This window comes from Megalopta genalis, chromosome 6 (genome assembly GCF_051020955.1).
Source record: "Megalopta genalis isolate 19385.01 chromosome 6, iyMegGena1_principal, whole genome shotgun sequence".
NCBI lineage: Eukaryota > Metazoa > Arthropoda > Insecta > Hymenoptera > Halictidae > Megalopta > Megalopta genalis.
Window position 1 is genome coordinate 2,699,763 of NC_135018.1, and position 20,881 is coordinate 2,720,643.

General features: G+C 37.3%; 2 protein-coding genes across 2 annotated transcripts in view; one reads left to right on the forward strand and one right to left on the reverse strand.

The window, feature by feature from the left end:
* The window catches only part of LOC117223883 (alpha-Mannosidase class I a), a 406,723-nt gene that overhangs the window by 375,447 nt on the left and 10,395 nt on the right, over positions 1-20,881 (forward strand). The window contains exons 5-6 of the mRNA XM_076522731.1: positions 5,105-5,284; positions 8,709-8,922. Coding sequence (XP_076378846.1) covers positions 5,105-5,284; positions 8,709-8,922 — 394 coding nt within the window. The remainder of the gene's footprint in view (positions 1-5,104; positions 5,285-8,708; positions 8,923-20,881) is intronic.
* On the reverse strand, positions 9,511-17,207 carry LOC117223884 (esterase FE4). Its single transcript, XM_033476468.2, has 9 exons — positions 16,980-17,207; positions 15,526-15,814; positions 14,718-14,903; positions 14,391-14,590; positions 13,074-13,242; positions 11,888-12,054; positions 10,813-10,957; positions 10,516-10,648; positions 9,511-9,764 (listed from the first exon to the last, which is right to left on the reverse strand). Exons 1-9 carry the CDS (start codon positions 17,169-17,171, stop codon positions 9,593-9,595), a joined length of 1,653 nt encoding a protein of 550 aa, XP_033332359.2. The 5' UTR covers positions 17,172-17,207; the 3' UTR covers positions 9,511-9,592.

Here is a 20,881-nt window from a genome sequence, read left to right on the forward strand (position 1 = left end):
TTTATAATATAACATTTACGGATATCATAAAAATGGGAGTGAGAGGCATCTATAACTGAAATCGGCAATTACTTAGTTGCCAACCCAATAGTTATAGGCCAAGGTGTAAAAATAGAGTAATTTCTCTCAGAAATGTTCGGAGGTCGGAATTGAAACCGGCAAATCCGAGAATACTAAGTAGCGATTCTTCGGGCCTCGCGGCTCGATTTTATAGAAACTCGGAGCAATCGGCAAAAAAAGGCAGCGGCCAGCTGCCTTTAATATGAATACATAGGAATGCTAGGTGAGCTTAAGACCTCTTAATTAGCGAAGAAGAACGTTGCATATCGAAATCTCAAAAGATTTAGAATTATGCATCAATTCAATAATATTTAGTCGGCCGATATTTAATGGCAGATTTTGCGGTAACTGATGTTCTCTAAAATAAAAGATCACTCGTAATTTATCGAACGCATGTACAGACTTCAAATTGATATTTATTGAATATTATGAAACATTATAGAAAGTGAAGAACAGATGCTTATAAATAGATTGCGAGATTAAATATTTATACGAGATTAAATTATGTTCGCCGTTGTACGACTCGCCCTGCATAACTGACAAATCCAGAGACAAATTTAGAGACAAATCCAGAGACAAATCTAGATTTTATAAAACGTTGAATATAAATAAATCGATCATAATATAATATTCGCGTTCGAAATTCGATCGAAGCATTCTCCGCCGCACAAAATTCTCCGAGAACGCGTTTTAAAAAATTCGCAGCGACCACTGCAAGTTATCGATCGGGATTTATCGATCCCAGTGGACTCAACTCAGATATAATCCAGTGCCGAAAAAGTATGCTATGCTTCTACTAACATACTCTCGGTAAGTAACGAGCCAGCACTGGAACCGTCCAAACAACAAATTCCCAAAAAATGTGTAACATCTTAAAACGCTTCGTTGAAAAAAAAAACAATTACGCTATAAACGAGATCGTACTTGGCAGCGGTTCTCGAAAGATTAATTATCCGCGTTCTCCGTGCGTGCGCGGAGCAACACAAATAGTGCTTCAATCGCGTGGCTAAATGCGACGGTAATCCTTCTGCTCGAATATTTCCGAAATTGCGAACGAGCAGGAGAGAAAGAATCGGCGCGCGGTGCATAAAATTGAAGTAGCAACGATCCCATCGGCGAAAATCGGGTTAAAGGCTAGCACAGCAAGGAGAGGCAGCTCCTTTTAACGAAATTACATGCTTAATAAGAAGGTAGCGCTATTAGGTCCTAAGTAAACGAGTTAATCCAGCACACCTGCCGAACCGGAAAGTGTTGCGACGTGGATGCAACATCCGATAGACGTCGAGTCCTTTTAACTTAACGGCCTCATAAACCAGCTATCGGCCCGGTAATATGCGGAGCCCTCGGTCGCGTCGATGCTTCTTCTCCCTTTTCTTTCTTTTCCGCCTCTCGACCTTGATCAATTTATAAAAATACCTACTTACAACCACCTTGGAACATGCGAACCGATTCTCCCTTGTTCTCTTTTAGGCACGACGCGCCACTATAGTGGCTTCCGCGGATGTCATCTTTCAGAACAACACGTCGCTATAGTGGCTTTCGCAGATGTCATCTTTCTGGACGACGCGCCACTATAGTGGCTTGCTCTAGTAGCTCACTCGCTCATCGTTTGAACCAAATAATCGTCTTCATATGCATTGTTTCACACTTCTTTTGTCTTCGCATCGATTTACAACAGTCTACAGGGTGTCCCAAAAATGTCTCGCAATCCGGAAATGGCGGGTTCCTCGGATCATTTGAAGCAACTTCTTCCTTTACAAAAATGTTCTCCGAGGCACCGTTAACGAGTTATTAACGAAAAACAGTGACCAATAAGAATCGAGTACGGCTGACGCGAGGCGGCCCAGCCAACCAGCGCGCGAAGCCCAGTTCCGCTCATTGGCTCGATCGCCTCGCGCCAGCCGAGTTCGCCTCTCATTGATCACTGTTTTTCGTTAATAACTCGTTAACGGTGCCTCGGAGAAAATTTTTGTAAAGGAAAAAGTTGCTTCAAATGGCCCGAGGAACCCGCCACTTTCAGATTGCGAGACATTTTTGGGACACCCTGTATATACAGTATCAGACTCTGTACAGTACACATCAGACTCTGCCGTCCAGAGAAATAGCCTCGCGCAGAATTCAGCCGTACCTAAAAGGCTAAACGAACGTTTCCCCGGTAGCTTCGCGGCAGCTACGCGGCAAGCGTTACTTCCTCGCTAATTCGAACAAGGGGGAGACGGTCTTCAAGCTCGCTTTAAGGTGTTCCAGGGTGCGAATTAAGTAAGCGGCGCGAACAACTCCCGGAATCGCGGACAGGACAACGATGTTAAGCGCGAACCATGCGGAATAAAGTAAACGGGACGAGTCGCAGGCACTTTGTCGCTTCGAATAACTTCATAAACTAATAATAATCTTAGCTTATTAAACACGGTGGAAACTTAATTACCGAATTCCCGGCCCGCTTTCCAGACGTCTATCCTCGCGGCGCCGTATAAACTCGGATAGAAGCTACCGCGAACTTTAAATCTCGCAAGTTTATCCCCGTCTTGGCGGAGCAGCAGCATTATTCACGAACGGAGTTGCATTTCTGCGCGTTACGCCGACATCACCTGTCCGGATAAAACGATGCTTTGTGCGGCGAACACGCGCGCACGCAGAGACTAACAAACACGAGCGAACTCGACCAAATGCAATCAAATAGCGTTCTCTAGCGTCTGACGCGTGCGCGATGCACGCACGGACAGTCGCCGATAAACTAACGAGTGCAGTGATTTTTCCCTAAAATGTTCAGAAATCAGAATCGAAACGCGCGGATCTGAGAATAATAAGTCGCGCTAAGACGCGAGTCTACGAGCCTCGAGTTTTTATAGAAGTTTTATTTATTTTCAATTCATATTACGTGTTCCAATTCTTCTTTTCCTCTTTCTGTGACGATGTTATCCAGTTTTTTGTGTATTTCAAAGCTTCCGAATATAATATTTGGAATTTGATGTACCAAAATTATGGTAGTTCCAGGAAACGAGGGGTTCCTGAGGTCATTTCAAGTAACTTTTTCCTTTACAAGAATTTTCTCCGCGGCCTCGTTTACGAGTTATTAACGAAAAACAGTGACCAATGAGACATCAGCTGGCGCGTGGCGGCCAATCAGCGGAACTGAGCTGCGACCGCTCGTCGGCTGGCCCGCCTCGCGCCAGCCGACCTCGCCTCTTATTGGCCAGAGCTTTTCTGTTAATAACTCGTAAACGATGCCTCGGAGAAAAATTTTGTAAAGGAAAAAGTTGCTTCGAGTGACCTCAGGAACCCCTCGTTTCCCGGAATCGCCATAATTTTGTGACACCCTGCAGATTTGAACTTGAATATATAAAGCCTCCAGAGGACGATACATATAATTGTATCGACAAATATTTGTTAATTAAAATACTACGAGGTATTGTCTGAGACGAACCTCTCCGAAGTCGGCGACAGTTTTGGATACGGTCCAGCAACTTTTTCCGAGAAGCCACTTCTTTTCGAGCCACTTCCCGTGCCGCCAACATAGCAGAACCACATGTAAAGTGGGTTACTTTAGATGACATTTGTAATAACGTCACGAATGTCCAGTAACATATTCCCGTGAGTTTAATGAAGAAACGCGGAATGATGAAGTTTGCGAACGGAGAAAAATACAGGGTTTCTCTGCGTCCGGTTCCGGCATTACGCTAAGCACGTTCGCGATGCAGTCGGTGCCACCGACACGGTGGTATATGGTAAACGCAGAGGCCGGTGGGCGCATCTCAATTTGCACAGCGTCGCAGTATTTATTCCGACAACATTTTTAAAAATTACCAAATATGAGATTGGTTGGTCCGGCTGCGCTTGAACTTCCGGCTTTTACGGAGCCGAAATATACCAGCATGCTCATCGTTTCCGCTCGCGGAGTGAGCGGAAATCCAAATATTTAGACCAACCATAATTAAAAACTTTTCCACGGTTCTCTCTGTATTAATACCGTTTTTTAAGCCCTGTGTCTTCTTCGGAGTTTGCGTGTAATATTATTCGTAGCTATTAATATAATTTATCTTTAATTTATATTAATATTTCCTTGCGTTGGGTACAACATATATTTACACTTATGTTGAACAAAATATATATTATATTTTAGTACATATTTATATTATATTAATATAATTATATTAATATAATATAACTGTAATATAAAAATATAATATAAATATGTATTAGAATATAATATATATTAATATATATGTTAATATGATATAATTGTAATATAAAAAAATATATATAATATATATATATATATATTATTATATTATTATATATATATGTATATATATATATATATATATATATATATTTTTATATTACAATTATATTATATTAATATAATTATGAATTCTTTAAAATTATACATCTAAATGGAAATATTAATAATAATATAATCGAAATACGGTACACGTCGCGAAAGATCAAAAACGTGAGCCAGTTTTAGTGTCAATTGAAAATAACATCATTTTTGCTGAAAGTTACACAAACATGTTTTTCTTTGCGCTGCAAAAGAAAAAAAGAACGAAACACGGTGTTTCAAATTACATCCGTTGCGAATACGCTGTCAGTTTACGTTCACTGAAAATATATAAAATGCACGAGAAACACGTTTCAATGGATTCAAAAGTTTTTGACACACGTTGTTCCTCTTCCGCGCGTAAAACAAATACGATTCAACGGAGTTAATGGTAACCGTTCTCCGTAGCACGAATAATTAACGTACAGTGCTTTTAACCGTTCGAGTCCCACGGGTCATTTGTGAGAACTATACTAAACGCGCGGACGCGGCATTTTTATTCGCTCGAATCTTCTCGACGGAAATCTGCGAATCGAAAATTTCGAAAAAGAATTTAATTTCGAATCGAAAAAGAATTTAATTTCGAATCGAAAAAGAATTTAATTTCCGTCCTGCTAGTATTTTTATCACTGCAACCCGGCCTGCAGATTCAGCCGCGCGCCCCCCGTCGAAGATGACGAACGCTAACGGAAGAACTTCTTTTCTGTTTTTTTTCTGTTCCAGAACTCCGAGATATCTCTTTTCGAGACAAACATTCGTTTCATGGGAAGTCTGCTGGCTTGTTACGCTCTCACCGGGGACGTGATGTTCCGGGATAAGGCGGCTCAACTTGGCGAACGGATGTTGCCTGCTTTCCAGACGGAAACCGGAATTCCTCATTCTCTCATCAATCTCCACACCGGGGTAAGTCCGGGATTTCGTAGCTTCGCGACGGTCACGTCGACGACGTCGCCGCGTTTTCATGTTGATTATTTCTCGTGTAATTGTGGCATTCAATTTACATTGCACCAGCGTCCGCGAGAACGCTGCGGATTCGCGGACAATGGGGTGCTTAGGTATGAGCGACCGGGACAAAAATCATAACCTCTAAGCCAGTCGACCAAAAGGCCTCGATAATTTGTCAAAGATAATGCGAAAAAATTCGTTGAAGAAGTACGAAAACCTTTACGCTTTTATTTTTTACGGAATTGAAACTTTTATGCGGATTTTCGTTGACGCAATTTATTGTTAGTCGGATATTGACAATTAATAATATAATATAATATATAATATATATAATATATACAAGGTGTCCCAAAAATGTCTCGCAATCCGAAAGTAGGAGATTCCCGAGGTGATTTGAAGCAACTTTTTCCTTAGCGATAATGCAATCCGCGGCTTCGTTTACGGGTTATTAACGAAAAACAGTGACCAATCAGAGGCGAGATCATTTGGCGCGAGACGGCCGAGCCAATGAGCAGAAACTGGGCTCCGTGCGCTCGTTGGCTGGACCGCCGCGCGCCAGCCGAGCTCGCCTCTTATTGGTCAGTGTTTTTCGTTAATAACTCGCAAACGAAGCCTCGGAGAAAATTTTCGCTAAGGAAAAAGTTGCTTCAAATAACCTCAGGAACCTCCCATTTCCGGATTGCGAGACATTTTCGGGACACCCTGTATTATAATGTATAATATATTGTATATAATATTATATATAATTTATAATATATACAATATAAATATAATATAATAAATATAATATAATTTATCATTTTTCGGGTTTGAGGCCGATTACGGCTGCACATTTCGTGAAATAACTCTGAAGCCCGCAACTTTTCGCTAAAAGACTGTACATAATATCAAAACATAGCATCCGATGAATATATCAGAACAAGAATCGCGGAATATTTCGAGCCTTTTTTTATTCAAACCTTATCTCCGAAGTGTAAAAAAAAAAGAAATAAATCGAACTGAATTTAATTTAATTTTGCGTCGATTATTACATCGTGTACGTAAGAGTATTCTAACATTTCTATAAATCAATTACAATCGCATAATCCCTGGCAATTATTTTCTACAAGGATTACTTCGTGACGCGGTCTTTTTCGTTCCTACGACAACGTTAAACAAGCCGCGTCGCGAACTAACGTAATTTAAAACGCATTCATGGAAATGTAGATTTGCATGGAGTCACGCAGTTTAGTTTTAAACGTCGGTTTAAATAACAGTTTCCGTGGAACAATTGCAACATAAGCATTACGGAAAAGTTCTTCCCGTCGGAAACATGAAAATATTCAAATCGCGTATAAGCTGCGAGAACGGGGACGAAGAAGCGGCAGTAGTTTTTATGCCGCGGTGAAATTCCTTCCTTTTTTTTTCATCTTGTTGCCGGTAATGCATATGCCCGCGGCACCGTAAAAAGGACCGGAAAGATCTACGGAGAAGGCAGTAAACTCTCCCGGGCGGTTTTTCTGCGCACATTAGAAACGCGAGAACGGCGTTGTAGTCGCCGGTTAATTTGAAACGATTCCGTCAAGCCACCTCCATAGAAGCGACGAGTTGCGATTAATATGCAAATTCTTAATTGAACGAACAATGAGGCCGCGGAATCTAGGCCCGATCACTAGCCTGTTTTTTATCTCTTTTATTTTACGTTCGTCTTCTCTTCTCAATCGCTTCTCCGTCCATTTCAGTCTCGTACGCTCGTGGAAGAATTTGTTTCTCATTATACAGCAATGTCTCCCTAATTGACGCTCAGATTGTCCACAAAGATGGACAATTTGGAAAGAGGAGCCTTGCGAATTCGAGCCTTGCGACTCGTTTTTATAGTTACCGATTTTCAACAATTATAAAAACGAGCTGCGAGGCTCGAATAATCATATCTCCTCTTCCCAAATTGTCCATTTTTGTGGAGAATCTGAGCAGTCAATTTAGGGAGACTTCACTGTACAGTAATGTCTCCCTAATTGACGCTCAGATTGTCCACAAAAATGGAAAATGCAGGAAGAGGAGCCTTGCGACTCATTTCTATAGTTACCGATTTTCAACAATTATAAAAACGAGCTGCGAGGCTCGAATAATCATATCCCCACTTCCCAAATTGTCGATTTGTGTGCAGATTGTCCACAAAAAATGACAATTTGGGAATAGGACCCTTGCGACTCGTTTTTATAGTTACCGATTTTCAACAATTATAAAAACGAGCTGCGAGGCTCGAAAAATCGTGTCTCCTCTTCCCAAATTGTCCATTTTTCTGCGCGATCTAAGCGTCAATCAGGGAGACATTACTGTAATTCGTATATTCTGACCTTGAATGACCATAATTTATGGAACATTGTATTCGTCTTGAAAGACTCTATCGGAGAGTGAGTTTTCTTTGCAATTAGACCTGTCAAAAATTTGTGACGATCTAATTTAATGTTTTAAATGAAATCATGCATTTTTTAATTTCTCTGTTATATAAAGAATATAATATAATTATATGTACGTTTCGTGTCGCATCGTTTTCTTCTTTTATTCATTACCAAATTAATCAGAGTCGAATATCTTTCGAATTATCTTTCAGGCTACCGATTTTCAACAATTATAAAAACGAGCTGCGAGGCTCGAACAATCGTGTCTCCTCTTCCCAAATTGTCCATTTTTCTGCGCAATCTAAGCGTCAATTAGGGAGACATTACTGTAATTCGTATATTCTGACCTTGAATGACCATAATTTATAGGACATTGTATTCGTCTTGAAAGACTCTATCGGAGAGTGAATTTTCTTTGCAATTAGACCTGTCAAAAATTTGTGACGATAAAATTTAATGTTTTAAATGAAATCATGCATTTTTTAATTTCTCTGTTATATAAAGAATATAATATAATTATATGTACGTTTCGTGTCGCATCGTTTTCTTCTTTTATTCATTACCACAAATTAATCAGAGTCGAATATCTTTCGAATTATCTTTCAGGCTACCGATTTTCAACAATTATAAAAACGAGCTGCGAGGCTCGAACAATCGTGTCTCCTCTTCCCAAATTGTCCATTTTTCTGCGCGATCTAAGCGTCAATTAGGGAGACATTATTGTAATTCGTATATTCTGACCTTGAATGATCATAATTTATAGGACATTGTATTCGTCTTGAAAGACTCTATCGGAGAGTGAATTTTCTTTGCAATTAGACCTGTCAAAAATTTGTGACGATCTAATTTAATGTTTTAAATGAAATCATGCATTTTTTAATTTATCTGTTATACAATAAAGAATATAATATAATTATATGTACATTTCGTGTCGCATCGTTTTCTTTTTTTATTCATTACCAAATTAATCGGAGTCGAATGTGTTTCGAATTATCTTTCAGGCTAGCAAAAATTACGGCTGGGCGAGCAGTGGTTGCAGTATATTGTCAGAAATTGGCACGATGCATCTGGAATTCAATTATCTCAGCGATATCACCGGCAATCCAGTTTACAAGAGCAAAGTGGAGAACGTTAGGAAAGTGCTGAAGAACCTGGAGAAACCGAAAGGACTTTATCCGAATTATATACATCCGAGGACTGGAAAATGGGGGCAACGTAAGTCGTTTTTCTAATAAATAAAAAATACTATTCGTGTTTTCCTACCTCTCGACGGTGTATACTTTTCGATTATGAACACTTATGAGAACAGGAACATAACGACAAACGTAACAACTTCAATATAGCATAGTTTGTTGAAAAATATTTAATACTTATTTTTTTATATATTTTTATATATATTATATTACGTATTAAATAATATATATATATATATATATATATATATATATATATATATATATATATATATATATATATATATATATATATTATTATTAAATATATTAAATTATATATATATATATATATATATATATATCATTATTTCGATTCATTGATTAAAGAAAACTGATCACCCCTTTCCGGGTGTTAACACAATTATTGGACATCCTGAATACCTTGTTTCATAAATTCTTAAATCGTCTATAGCAATTTGTGCGTATGACAATTCGTTGGAAATCGGTTCAGTTCAGCTATGGAAAATCTTTGACAAAATAGAAGCGGTAGAACTTAAGGATTGTTCGTTAAAATAAATTACATTCTTAAAAAATTCCCAAGGTTATTATGACTCTTTTGTACAACATATACTTTTAAGTTTCACTATATTTAATTGTAATTACAGTTGTCGTTGGTGTACAACAGGTATCACCGTAACCTGAATCTAGTATCACATTGCGTTCTCAGTAATGTTGCTATACTTCTTCTTCCAATAATCGATCCTGTCTTGCAATAAATTCTTCTCCATTTTTAATTCTCTGTCGATACGAAGGTAATCATGCTCTTCTGTAGTAGGCTCCCAATTTACAGTAATGTCTTCATCCATGTTAGAAGTTGGATTTCTGAAAGGATCGATCAATTTTTGTTTAGTTCATTTACAACAAAATATATGAAAACTGGAGTGACAAAACACTCGCAAAAAATTAGATTAGATATTGAATTAGAACTTGTATTATATAAGTTCTAAGTTTTATTAGAAGTTACTTCTAATTATTATACTGTCATTCTATTTTTCTAATTATTATTCTATTATTCTAATTATTATTCTATTATTCTATATTACTCTCTATTATTCTAATTATTATTCTATTATTCTATATTATTCTATTATTCTCTATATTACTCTATTATTATTCTATTATTCTATCTCTCTCTCTCTCTATTATTCTATATTATTCTATTATTCTATATTACTCTATTATTATTCTATTATTCTATATATCTCTCTCTCTCTCTATTATTCTATATTATTCTATTATTCTATATTACTCTATTATTCTATATTACTCTATTATTCTATATTATTCTATTATTCTATATTATTCTCTATTATTCTGTATTATATTCTATTATTCTATATTATTCTATTACTCTATATTACTCTATTATTCTATATTACTCTATTATTCTATATTATTTTATTATTCTATATACTCTATTATTCTATATTATTCTATTATTCTACATTATTCTATTACTCTATTATTCTATATTATTCTATTATTCTACATTATTCTATTACTCTATTATTCTATATTATTCTATTTCTAATTATTATTCAATTATAAATTCTTAATATTTCATATTACTGACTTATCTTTGGCAAAATTCGTCCACAATTTAGTCATAATGTTTGTCATCTTCTCTGCGGAAGAGCCTGGTTCCGGTAGATTCTTAAAGGCGCCGGAGTAAAATAGATAGCCCATTTCGTCACCGTGTACAACTCCTAAGAACACGATCGTTAATCCATTTGATCGAAAGACACGAGACTTGCTACTTACGCTTTCGAAAGGGAAGTTACATCGACGAAACTGTTACAATTGTTTCGAACAGTAAGCGTAAGCTCTGAGATTGCAAGATAACAACCGCGTTGCGAAAGAAACAACTCACCGTCCGTAATGCCGGATAAATGTTTCATAAATCCAAACGGCGCCTCGTAGTTAAACTGATACAAATAAATTGGCGCTGAACTCTTAGCTTTGATCAAATCCAGCGCTAGAATTTCTCCCGCGTTGAAGAACGTATCGCCTATCATCTGCGACACGCGAACCATATTAATACGCGTGAAGAAAAAGATCAGCCGACGAGTCGAAAGATTGTGCTTAACTATATGCAGTATTATATATATTATTTATATATTATATATATATATATATAATATAATATAATATAATATAATATAATATAATATAATATAATATAATATAATATAATATAATATAATATAATATAATATAATATAATATAATATAATATAATATAATATTATATTATATTATATTATTATATAATATAATATATATATATATATATATATATATATATATTATTTATTATTATTATATATTAGTATTATATTATATATATATGCAGTACTATATATTAGGTCTACCGGAAAGTTCTGTCCGATAGTGTCACTTCAAGTTTCAATCCATATGCACATGTTGATTCGAGACATATATGACTATCTCTCTTTATCATTGCATTTACATACATGTACTCTCCTAAATAAACTGAAACAAAGATGTCTCGTGTCATTATTAAGTGAGACGCGATCGCGAAAACATGACTACCGATGATAATGCCAGACCACATGCTGCTTCGGCGACTCGTCAGAAAATCGCAGAGCTAGGCTGGGAAATTCTGTCGCATCCACCATACTCCCCAGACCTAGCACCCTCCGATTATCGCTTGTTTCTCTCTTTGCAAAACTTTTTACAGGAAAAAAAATTCAAAACCGAAGCTGATGTCGACCAAGCACTAGTCGAGTTCTTCGCCTCTAAAAATAAATCATTTTTTAAAAATGGCATTTACAAGTTGCCATCACGCTGGCAAGAAGTCGTAAGTAACGATGGAAAGTATATTCTGCAATGAATATTATTAAATGTATGAAAATTGTGTTATATTTCAATTCGAAAACGGGCAGAACTTTCCGGTAGACCTAATATAATAAGTGCTATATTACCTTAGTGAAATCGTTCATATCCTCTTTCGTTACTTGCTTGTCCCCAAAGTAGAATTTCTTCAGACATTGGCCGTGCATTGTCTTCATTACTGGATCGGTGATGTTCAAATCGTCCGGCAGGAACAATTCTGGCTCGGTGTTCAATAATTCGATATGGTTCAGCATATCTGTATAACGAATTAAATAGAAATTCAATATTAAATGATACAATTATAGCAAATATCTTTCGTTAGATACAGATGTGTAGCAAAAAAAACGGTATTAACGATATTATAAACGAATTAAATAGAAATTCAATTTTAATCGATACGATTATAGCAAATATCTTTCGTTAGACACAGATACGTAGCAAAAGAAACGGTATTAACGATGTTATAAACGAATTAAAGAGAAATTCAATTTTAATTGATGCAATTATAGCAAATATCTTTCGTTAAATACAGATACATAGCAAAAGAAACGGTGTTAACGATATTATAAACAAATTAAAGAGAAATTCAATTTTAATCGATACGATTATAGCAAATATCTTTCGTTAGATACAGATGCGTAGCAAAAGAAACTAACTAACTAATTTCGTTCGCCCAACGAAACAAATTCACGCTGCCAAAACTTTGACCGTAACAAATGATATATAATAATATAATAAACAAAATGCATGAAGCACCAGTAACATATCTCTCGAGCAATCGACTGTTAACGTAACCAATTCAACCGGCAAATTCCTTTACATTTCAATACAATTTTGAACTGGATTATTAACTACCCAAAGAGCAACGCATTCGTTTTACCGACAATTGAATATTAAGAGTTAATGATAATTTCCAAGTAGCAATCCTGAAGGTTATTCAACGTATATATTATATGTACAAGAGAGAAAGGAGAGCAAAAGACGTCATTAAACTAGATCCGCGTTAGATTTCGCTTAAAATATTACTGCGGCATCTGCATTAATCCTGTAAGCTCGAAATTAATAAATTACATTAAATTAGAGAGTATTACGTTTCGCGAGAGCACACACTGTAATAAGCAAATTCTCGTTCGTGATAATAAATTGAAAGTCGGATGAAATTACTGACGATGGAAATAACGCGGCAATTATTAGCGTTCGCATCTGTTCTTTAAGATGCGTGCGTCGACTTTTAGCCATCCCATCATGGAGGATAAATACGATCGTCGTGCATACTTTGTGCAAACTGTATTCCTTCGTCGACAACAACTCCTGTCATTAAAGGCACGTCCGCAACTTGTCCGTTTTTCAGTAAAGTCCATGGATCGTTCGACAGAAATATGTCTTGGCCTAAATCAGCTTCGATGGAAGGAACGAATGCGTAGAGATGCCCGTTTAGACCATTCTGCAATTATGAACCAGTAAAACGTGTTTATTTTGCACATCTTTCCGCACATATTTATGATAGAGCACTTTCTAGTATGCGGTATATAGCATCCAATATAGTGATACAGTGACTCTATATATTACAGTGATATTATAATGACTGTACACGTATAGCAAACGGTTTGTAAACTTTACCAAGCTCTTCGTTACTTCGCCAGAGGCTGCGATGATATCTTTATCGTCATATTATATATCTTATATATAATAAAAAAAAATATATATATAAAATAAAACCATATTATGATATCTTTATGATCATATTATACGTGGCACAGCATCCAATATAGTGATATAGTGACTCTATACAGGGTGTCCCAAAAACGTCTCGCAAAACGAAAGTGGCGGGTTCCTCAGGTCATTTGAAGCAACTTTTTCCTCTACAAAAATTTTGTCCGAGGCACCATTAACCAGTTATTAACGAAAAACACTGACCAATGAGAGGCGAGCTCGGCTGGCGCGAGGCGACCGACCCAATGAGCGGAACTGGGCTTCGTGCGCTGGTTGGCTGGGCCGCCTCACGTTAACCGTACTCGATACTTATTGGTCGCTGTTTTTTTTCGTTAATAACTCGTTAACGGTGCCTCGGAGAACATTTTTGTAAAGGAAGAAGCTGCTTCAAATGATCTGAGGAACCCGCCATTTCCTTTCCATTTAATTTTTATATTATTAATATATTAATTATATATAATTAATATATTAGTTACATATAACTATTACTACTATTATAACTATATATAGTTATATATAGTTAATATATTAGTTATATATAACTATTACTACTATTATAACTATATATAGTTAATTAATATATTAATAATATAATATATTATATTATTTTAAATTATAATTTTTAATTATCACCTTGTTCAAGTCAAATGTATTATTATTATTATTATTATTATTATTATTATTATTATTATTATTATTGCTTATTATTTTCTTGTGTATTTTCATACGGATTACCATATTTCTTTAAATAATTGCAATCAATTCAAAAGCATTCGCGGTTCACCATTTCTCTATTGCAAGACATTTTTGGGACACCCTGTATATTATAGCGATATTATAATGACTGTAAACGTATAGCAAACGGTTTGCAAACTTTACCAAGCTCTTCGTTACTTCGCCAGAGGCTGCGATGATATCTTTAACGTGGAACTCGGAGAGTTTTTGCACCAACTCCGCCGAATCCGTTGTTTTAATGCCAAGAGCTTCTCCTAGCATAAACGCGAGCTCTCGCGGATTGCTTTGCAGTGCCCACGGATTGGCCATAGAGCCGCTCTGTTCAATGACACCGTTGAATAACCCTAGAGAAATTTTTGAAACGGTAACGATTCGATGGCAATTGGAAAACTGCTTGTACACGTACTTGAAAATCTTGCGCGTTTATGTACTCTATACAGTATCAAGTGCTGCAGTAAAGCTTAGGGTTACCTTCAGACATGGGAGAGAACATGTGATATTGAACAGAAGCTGCACCAGAGCTCGCGCCGAAAATGGTAACCCTGTTCGGACAACCGCCGAAGAAATGTATGTTATCTTTCACCCATTTCAACGCCAATACCTGATCCTTCATGCCAGCATTTCCGGGGGCAGCTTTATCTGCTGTATTCAAGTATCCTGAAACACGTGGGTCATCATTAGCTCGGGGGAGTTTAATAAGGGCTGACCACTCGTTCCCCAAAATTATTTTTTCCCCAATTCTTTCTCTACTTCCAATTGTTGATTTTAATCAGTTGTTTGCTCCTGTTTTTTTGCCGTGAAACAAACGTAAATCGTACAACTGTTTGTAATGTCTCATCAAATTTTTGTTAAATATTGTCCAGTAAACCAGACCCTCCAACGTCGCAAAAGAATTCGAGACATTTGGCCCAATTTTCAAAGAATCACGGTAATGTCTCCCTTATTGACGCTTAGATCGTCCACAAAAATGGACAATTTGGGAAGAGGAGATACGATTGTTCGAGCCTTGTAGCTCGTTTTTTATAGTTTGTCGACAATTCGTAACTATAAAAATGTACCGCAAGGCTCGAATAATCGTATCTCCTCCTTCCAAATTGTCCATTTCCGTGCACAATCTGAGCGTCAATTAGGGAGACATTACTATATAAGGCGCACAGAATAGTTACGAAAAGAAAGGGAACGAATGGAAACGAACGAACGAGCAGAGTTCGTAAACCAAGTCCAATTCCTAGTCGCGAAGCCGACTAATAAATAATGATTAAGTAAACGAAGCATTTACCAAGAGCACCGAGCCTAAAGTTAACGGTAACAACTATCACATCCTGCTCGACCAAAAAGTCTGGGCCAAAAAGCATGTCGTCGCCAGTGCCACTGTTCCATGAGCCAGGGAAAAACCACACCATAACGGCTTTGCGAGCCTCTTTGTCCAATACCGGAGTGTAAACATTCAGGTAGAGACAGTCCTCTTCGCCAATAAGCCCTTTCTTCATCATGCAGTAGAATGGACAAGTGCCACGATGCTGGGTGGCATCGTACACGCCTTCCCACGGATTGGCTGGCTCCGCTATCTGCAATTTTTAGACGTATTTTTATCAGTTCAATGATTCATTTTGACGCTTCTGTGGCGTTATTAGTTATTATATTATTAATATATTAATTATATATAGTTAATATATTAGTTATATATAACTATTACTACTATTATAACTATATTTAGTTATATATGGTTAATATTATATTATATTATATATATTATATTATATGATATATATTATATTATATAATATTATATTATATTATATTATATTATATATAACTACTACTACTATTATAACTATATATATAGTTAATATATTAGTTATATATAACTATCACTACTATTATAACTATATATAGTTAATATATTAGTTATATATAACTATCACTACTATTAAAACTATATATAGTTATATATAATTAATTAATATATTAATAATATAATATATATATTATATTATTTTAAATTATAATTTTTAATTATCACCTTGTTCAAGTCAAATGTATTATTATTATTATTACTATTACTTATTACTTTCCTGTATATTTTCATACGGATTACCATATTTCTTTAAATAATTACAATAAATTCAAAAGCATTCGCGACTCGTTTTTACAGCAACAATCGTCGACAATCGGTGACTATAAAAACGAGCCGCGAATGCTTTTAAATTTATTGTAATTATTTAAAGAAATATGGTAATCCAAATCGTCCAGGTACAAGAATATTTACTTTTTACAATTATTCTTAATTCAGTAGCTTACAAAAGTATTCGAACATTATACGGAATAATTTATTTAAAATCGGACCAAATTATCAGATCTTTTTAAATGTTGGAGAAACTAGTTTTCTGGGCAATATCTAAAAGTTTTTCTCAGAAATACTAGTTTATCGGGATAATGAAGAGAATATAAAAATATTAAGAAACCGTGAGTTCTTCGTTCTTTAAAATTATTTAAAGATTGTCTAGTCGTTGCTTAGTAAACCAGATTCAACATCTGAATTCGAGTCATTCGATGTATCGAATCAAATGTATTTCACGATGTTCGCAATTTATTTTACAATTTATTTCACAATAATGTACATCAACTATAAACATTAACGTTAAAAGTATCTCTAAAAGCTCGAATATCTCGTGGTTAGGAATAGAATAAGAGGCGAACAACGACGCCGGGCAAACAACACTTTTTACTCACGCGAAACTTGTTAGGACCGACATTCGGTTCCGCGTAAGGTATGCCTTTGAAGCTGTAGTAGCCCTTACTGTGGAGAATCGTCTCCGTTTTCAACCCCTTCAGGATCCCTTGAGGTATCTCCAACTGAACGTCCTGGTCCGCGTATACACGAACCAACACCAGCCCACAAAGCAACCACTTGTCCAGCCACATGTCGAAGCACTGATACGTGGAATTGTCGTTAGATATCTGTGACGTTGCTTTTATGCGAGGAGAACATCCTGTCCGTGATCGGTCATAAGTGCTTCATAAAGGACAGCCGGCGGAAAAATAGATTATTACGTAAGCGTTCCAGCGAACGAATGCGCGCGAGCATAAACACGGATTAGCCGGCGCAATCACAATGAACGATGATTTTGGGATATCATTTGCCATCGAATTGTTGGAATACTGAAGAATGCTTCCGGCAGAAGCATTGAATAATGCATAACAGTCAACCGGCGAATAAGTATTTGCATTATTAAGCTAAATTATGGTGTATTATATTACTGGTGTATTATTCGCGTTCGCATGCGTTTGTTCGCGAACGTTCAAATTGCAAAGTAGACGTCGATAGGTCGAAACACGGATTCCAGACTTCGACGCTCCAGTCCCGTAGTTGCAATTTTAAACTTTTAGATACGGCTGAATTCTGCGTGAGGCTATTTCTCTGGACGGCAGAGTCCGATGTGTACTGTACAGAGTCTGATACTGTATATACAGGGTGTCCCAAAAATGTCTCGCAATCCGAAAGTGGCGGGTTCCTCGGGCCATTTGAAGCAACTTTTTCCTTTACAAAAATTTTCTCCGAGGCACCGTTAACGAGTTATTAACGGAAAACAGTGACCAATGAGAGGCGAGCTCGGCTGGCGCGAGGCGATCGAGCCAATGAGCGGAACTGGGCTTCGCGCGCTGGTTGGCTGGGCCGCCTCGCGTCAGCCGTACTCGATTCTTATTGGTCACTGTTTTTCGTTAATAACTCGTTAACGGTGCCTCTGAGAACATTTTTGTAAAGGAAGAAGTTGCTTCAAATGATTCGAGGAACCCGCCATTTCCGGATTGCGAGACATTTTTGGGATACCCTGTAGACTGTTGTAAATCGATGCGAAGACAAAAGAAGTGTGAAACAATGCATATGAAGACGATTATTTGGTTCGAACGATGAGCGAGTGAGCTACTAGAGCAAGCCACTATAGTGGCGCGTCGTCTAGAGAGATGACATCCGCGAAAGCCACTATAGTGGCGTGTCGTGCCTAAAAGGTTAACATCGTTTAAACAGTTAGCCGCGGCGCCTTCTTTTCAGAGAGCGCGCGCGTTCATACGTGTCGCAAGAATCGAGCGTTTTTTAATTTATTTATCGACTTTTGATATTCGAAAGCTTATGGAAACGACGAGTCCCATGAGATACTCGTAACGGCGGCTGTGGTGAACGCCGATTCGAAAGGCATTTGTATTTTGGTAATTAACACATTGACGCGCCGGAAACGTCTGAAAATATTTCACAGAATTGAAGTATTTTGATCGATTGAATTAAACCTGCAAAACAAAGTTATACGACATCGATCACTGTTTCAATATTGATCAAATTAAAATCTTGATAAAATGAAGACACTTTTATGGATCAGCATAGAAATTAAATTTTAAATCATTTCGTCACCCGCGACGGTCGAAGTATTAATAATTAACTAATCATTTTGGCTCGCAGTAATGGATACGTAACCGCAGTAATGCATGCACGCGTTTGGTTTCTTTATATTACGCTTTTTAATGAAATTTGTGCTTTCAGAGATATTAATATATAATATTTCGAGAAAAGTAAATATTCAAATTAAAAAATAATATATAATATATAGGTATATATATATATATTTGTGCTTTCGGAGATATTAATATATAATATTTCGAGAAAAGTAAATATTCAAGTTAAAAAATAATATATAATATATAGGTATATCTATATAGGTACATATATACCATAGGTATACCTATATATTATATATTATTTTTTAACTTGAATATTTACTTTTCTCGAAATATTATATATTAATATCTGCGAAAGCACAAATTATATACTATATAATATAGTATAATATAGCACTATTATTATTTATTATATCTAATAATATATATATATAATTATATTATAGGTATATATATATATATATATATATATATATATATATATATATCTATAATATAATAGGTATAGCTCAAGTTGTCAATTTATTTGCGCAAAAGGCCTTATTTTCTCCCTCAAAGTTCGTCTTCATTGAGAAGCCGCAGTAGTACCTACACTCACCCTGTTTGATGAAGTTGTTGATTTTATCTTTTTCACAAGATTCTCCTTTGTTCTTTTACGCTTACCCTATTAACAGTTCGCGATGCTTTGTCGATGCGAGGGAAGCGCTAAACAACGAAAGGCGAAATTCCAAGTAAAACCAAGCTGCGCAAGAACGCCGAAGAATCGAAGGCGTGTCAACGTTAAACACGGACGCGCGAGCGTGCGTCGCCGAAGAAATTGGAAAGATTAACGACGCCAATAAATATCTCCGAAAACCAGTGTGTGTGCGAGCTTAATTCCGCGAAGCCTGTGACGCTGATTTCAACTACCGCGGTCGCATTAGCCCGCCTAAATATACACTGTAAACTTAATTATCCAGCGCGGTATGCGCGATGTATCATCATAAATTTCAAAACCGCCCGGATAAAAAGTAATTCCTTCGGGAGGTGTCTACTCTACCCGATACTTAACGGCGGGGAAATAAGAGCAACCGGCTCTGTGCGTTTCCGATCAAAATCATTGATCCCGCGAGCGACCGGTCAACCTGCAAGAAAGAAAAGAACGCTTGACACGCTCATTACACGTGAGAATCATTGACGTGCGAGAAACCGCGCTAAAAGCAAAACGAGGCCGGCGAGAGAGAGAAAGAGAGAAAGAGGAAGAGTGAGTGAGTGAGTGAGTGAGTGAGAGAGAGAGAGAGAGAGAGAGAGAGAGAGAGAGAGAGAGAGAGAGAGAGAGTGAGAAAAAGAGAGAAAGAGTAAGTGAGAGAGAGAGAGAAAAAAAGAAAGACAGTGAGAGAGAGAGAAAGAGTGAGTGAGAGGGAGAGAGAGAGAGGGAGAGAAGAGGGCGAACGGAGACAGACGCAGATAAACGGAGCTCGTGTTTCGGTACTGTAATTTAATTTAATAAATCATCCGGAGCCAGGTGAATTTCGAGTGAAAATAGATTTTTAATCCGGCGGCCATCAATTATACCGCTGAAATAGTTTCGCCGCGAGAAGAGCGGACCGCCGCGCCGGAAAAGGGGACAGTCGGGGGGGTAGAAGGGCGCTGCTCCCGTTTCACGAATCTTCTCGGCTTCGTTTTGCGCTTCTGTCGTCTTCCGAGGAGACTGCTCCGCTCCTCGCCCCGCCGCACCGCCATCGAGATATCTTCGCACGATCCCGAATATCGCATTTATCATGCCACGCATCCCCTCAGGTGCTAAAGCCTCTTTTTCTCCCGTTGTTCTGCCGACTTCGCTCTGCTCTCTCTCTCCGCCCGTACTTTTCCCGTTCCGCGTATGACGACCCCCTTCGAATATTTATCATCCTCCTGGAACCAATCGGCCATCCTTCCCTCGCTGTACTCGCTCGTTCTCCTCTTTCTTTCGTTTTCTCGCCCCGCGCGCACGGCGACCGTCAAGTCGAGCCGCGCGGCCGCCTCTCCAGAATTTATGGTTCCATTGAAGGGTTCAGCGTCGAGAGAGCCGCCGCCGCCGCCGCGGCTTCCGAGGAACCGAACCGACCGAGATCATCCGGCGAATTCATTACCGGAACAACGGGATTCCGAATACAAACGCCGCGATGCGGACGCGCGGACGCCGTTTACCCCGAAAAAGCGTG

Bases quoted from the DNA above. Each gene is read 5' to 3' on its own strand.
- LOC117223884 (XM_033476468.2), bottom strand. From the start codon at position 17,171: ATGTGGCTGGACAAGTGGTTGCTTTGTGGGCTGGTGTTGGTTCGTGTA. The intron at 15,815-16,979 runs GTGAGTAAAAAG...TAAAAATTGCAG, and splicing joins TCGGTCCTAACAAGTTTCGC to ATAGCGGAGCCAGCCAATCC. The intron at 13,243-14,390 runs GTAAAGTTTGCA...TCATAATTGCAG, and splicing joins GCGAAGTAACGAAGAGCTTG to AATGGTCTAAACGGGCATCT.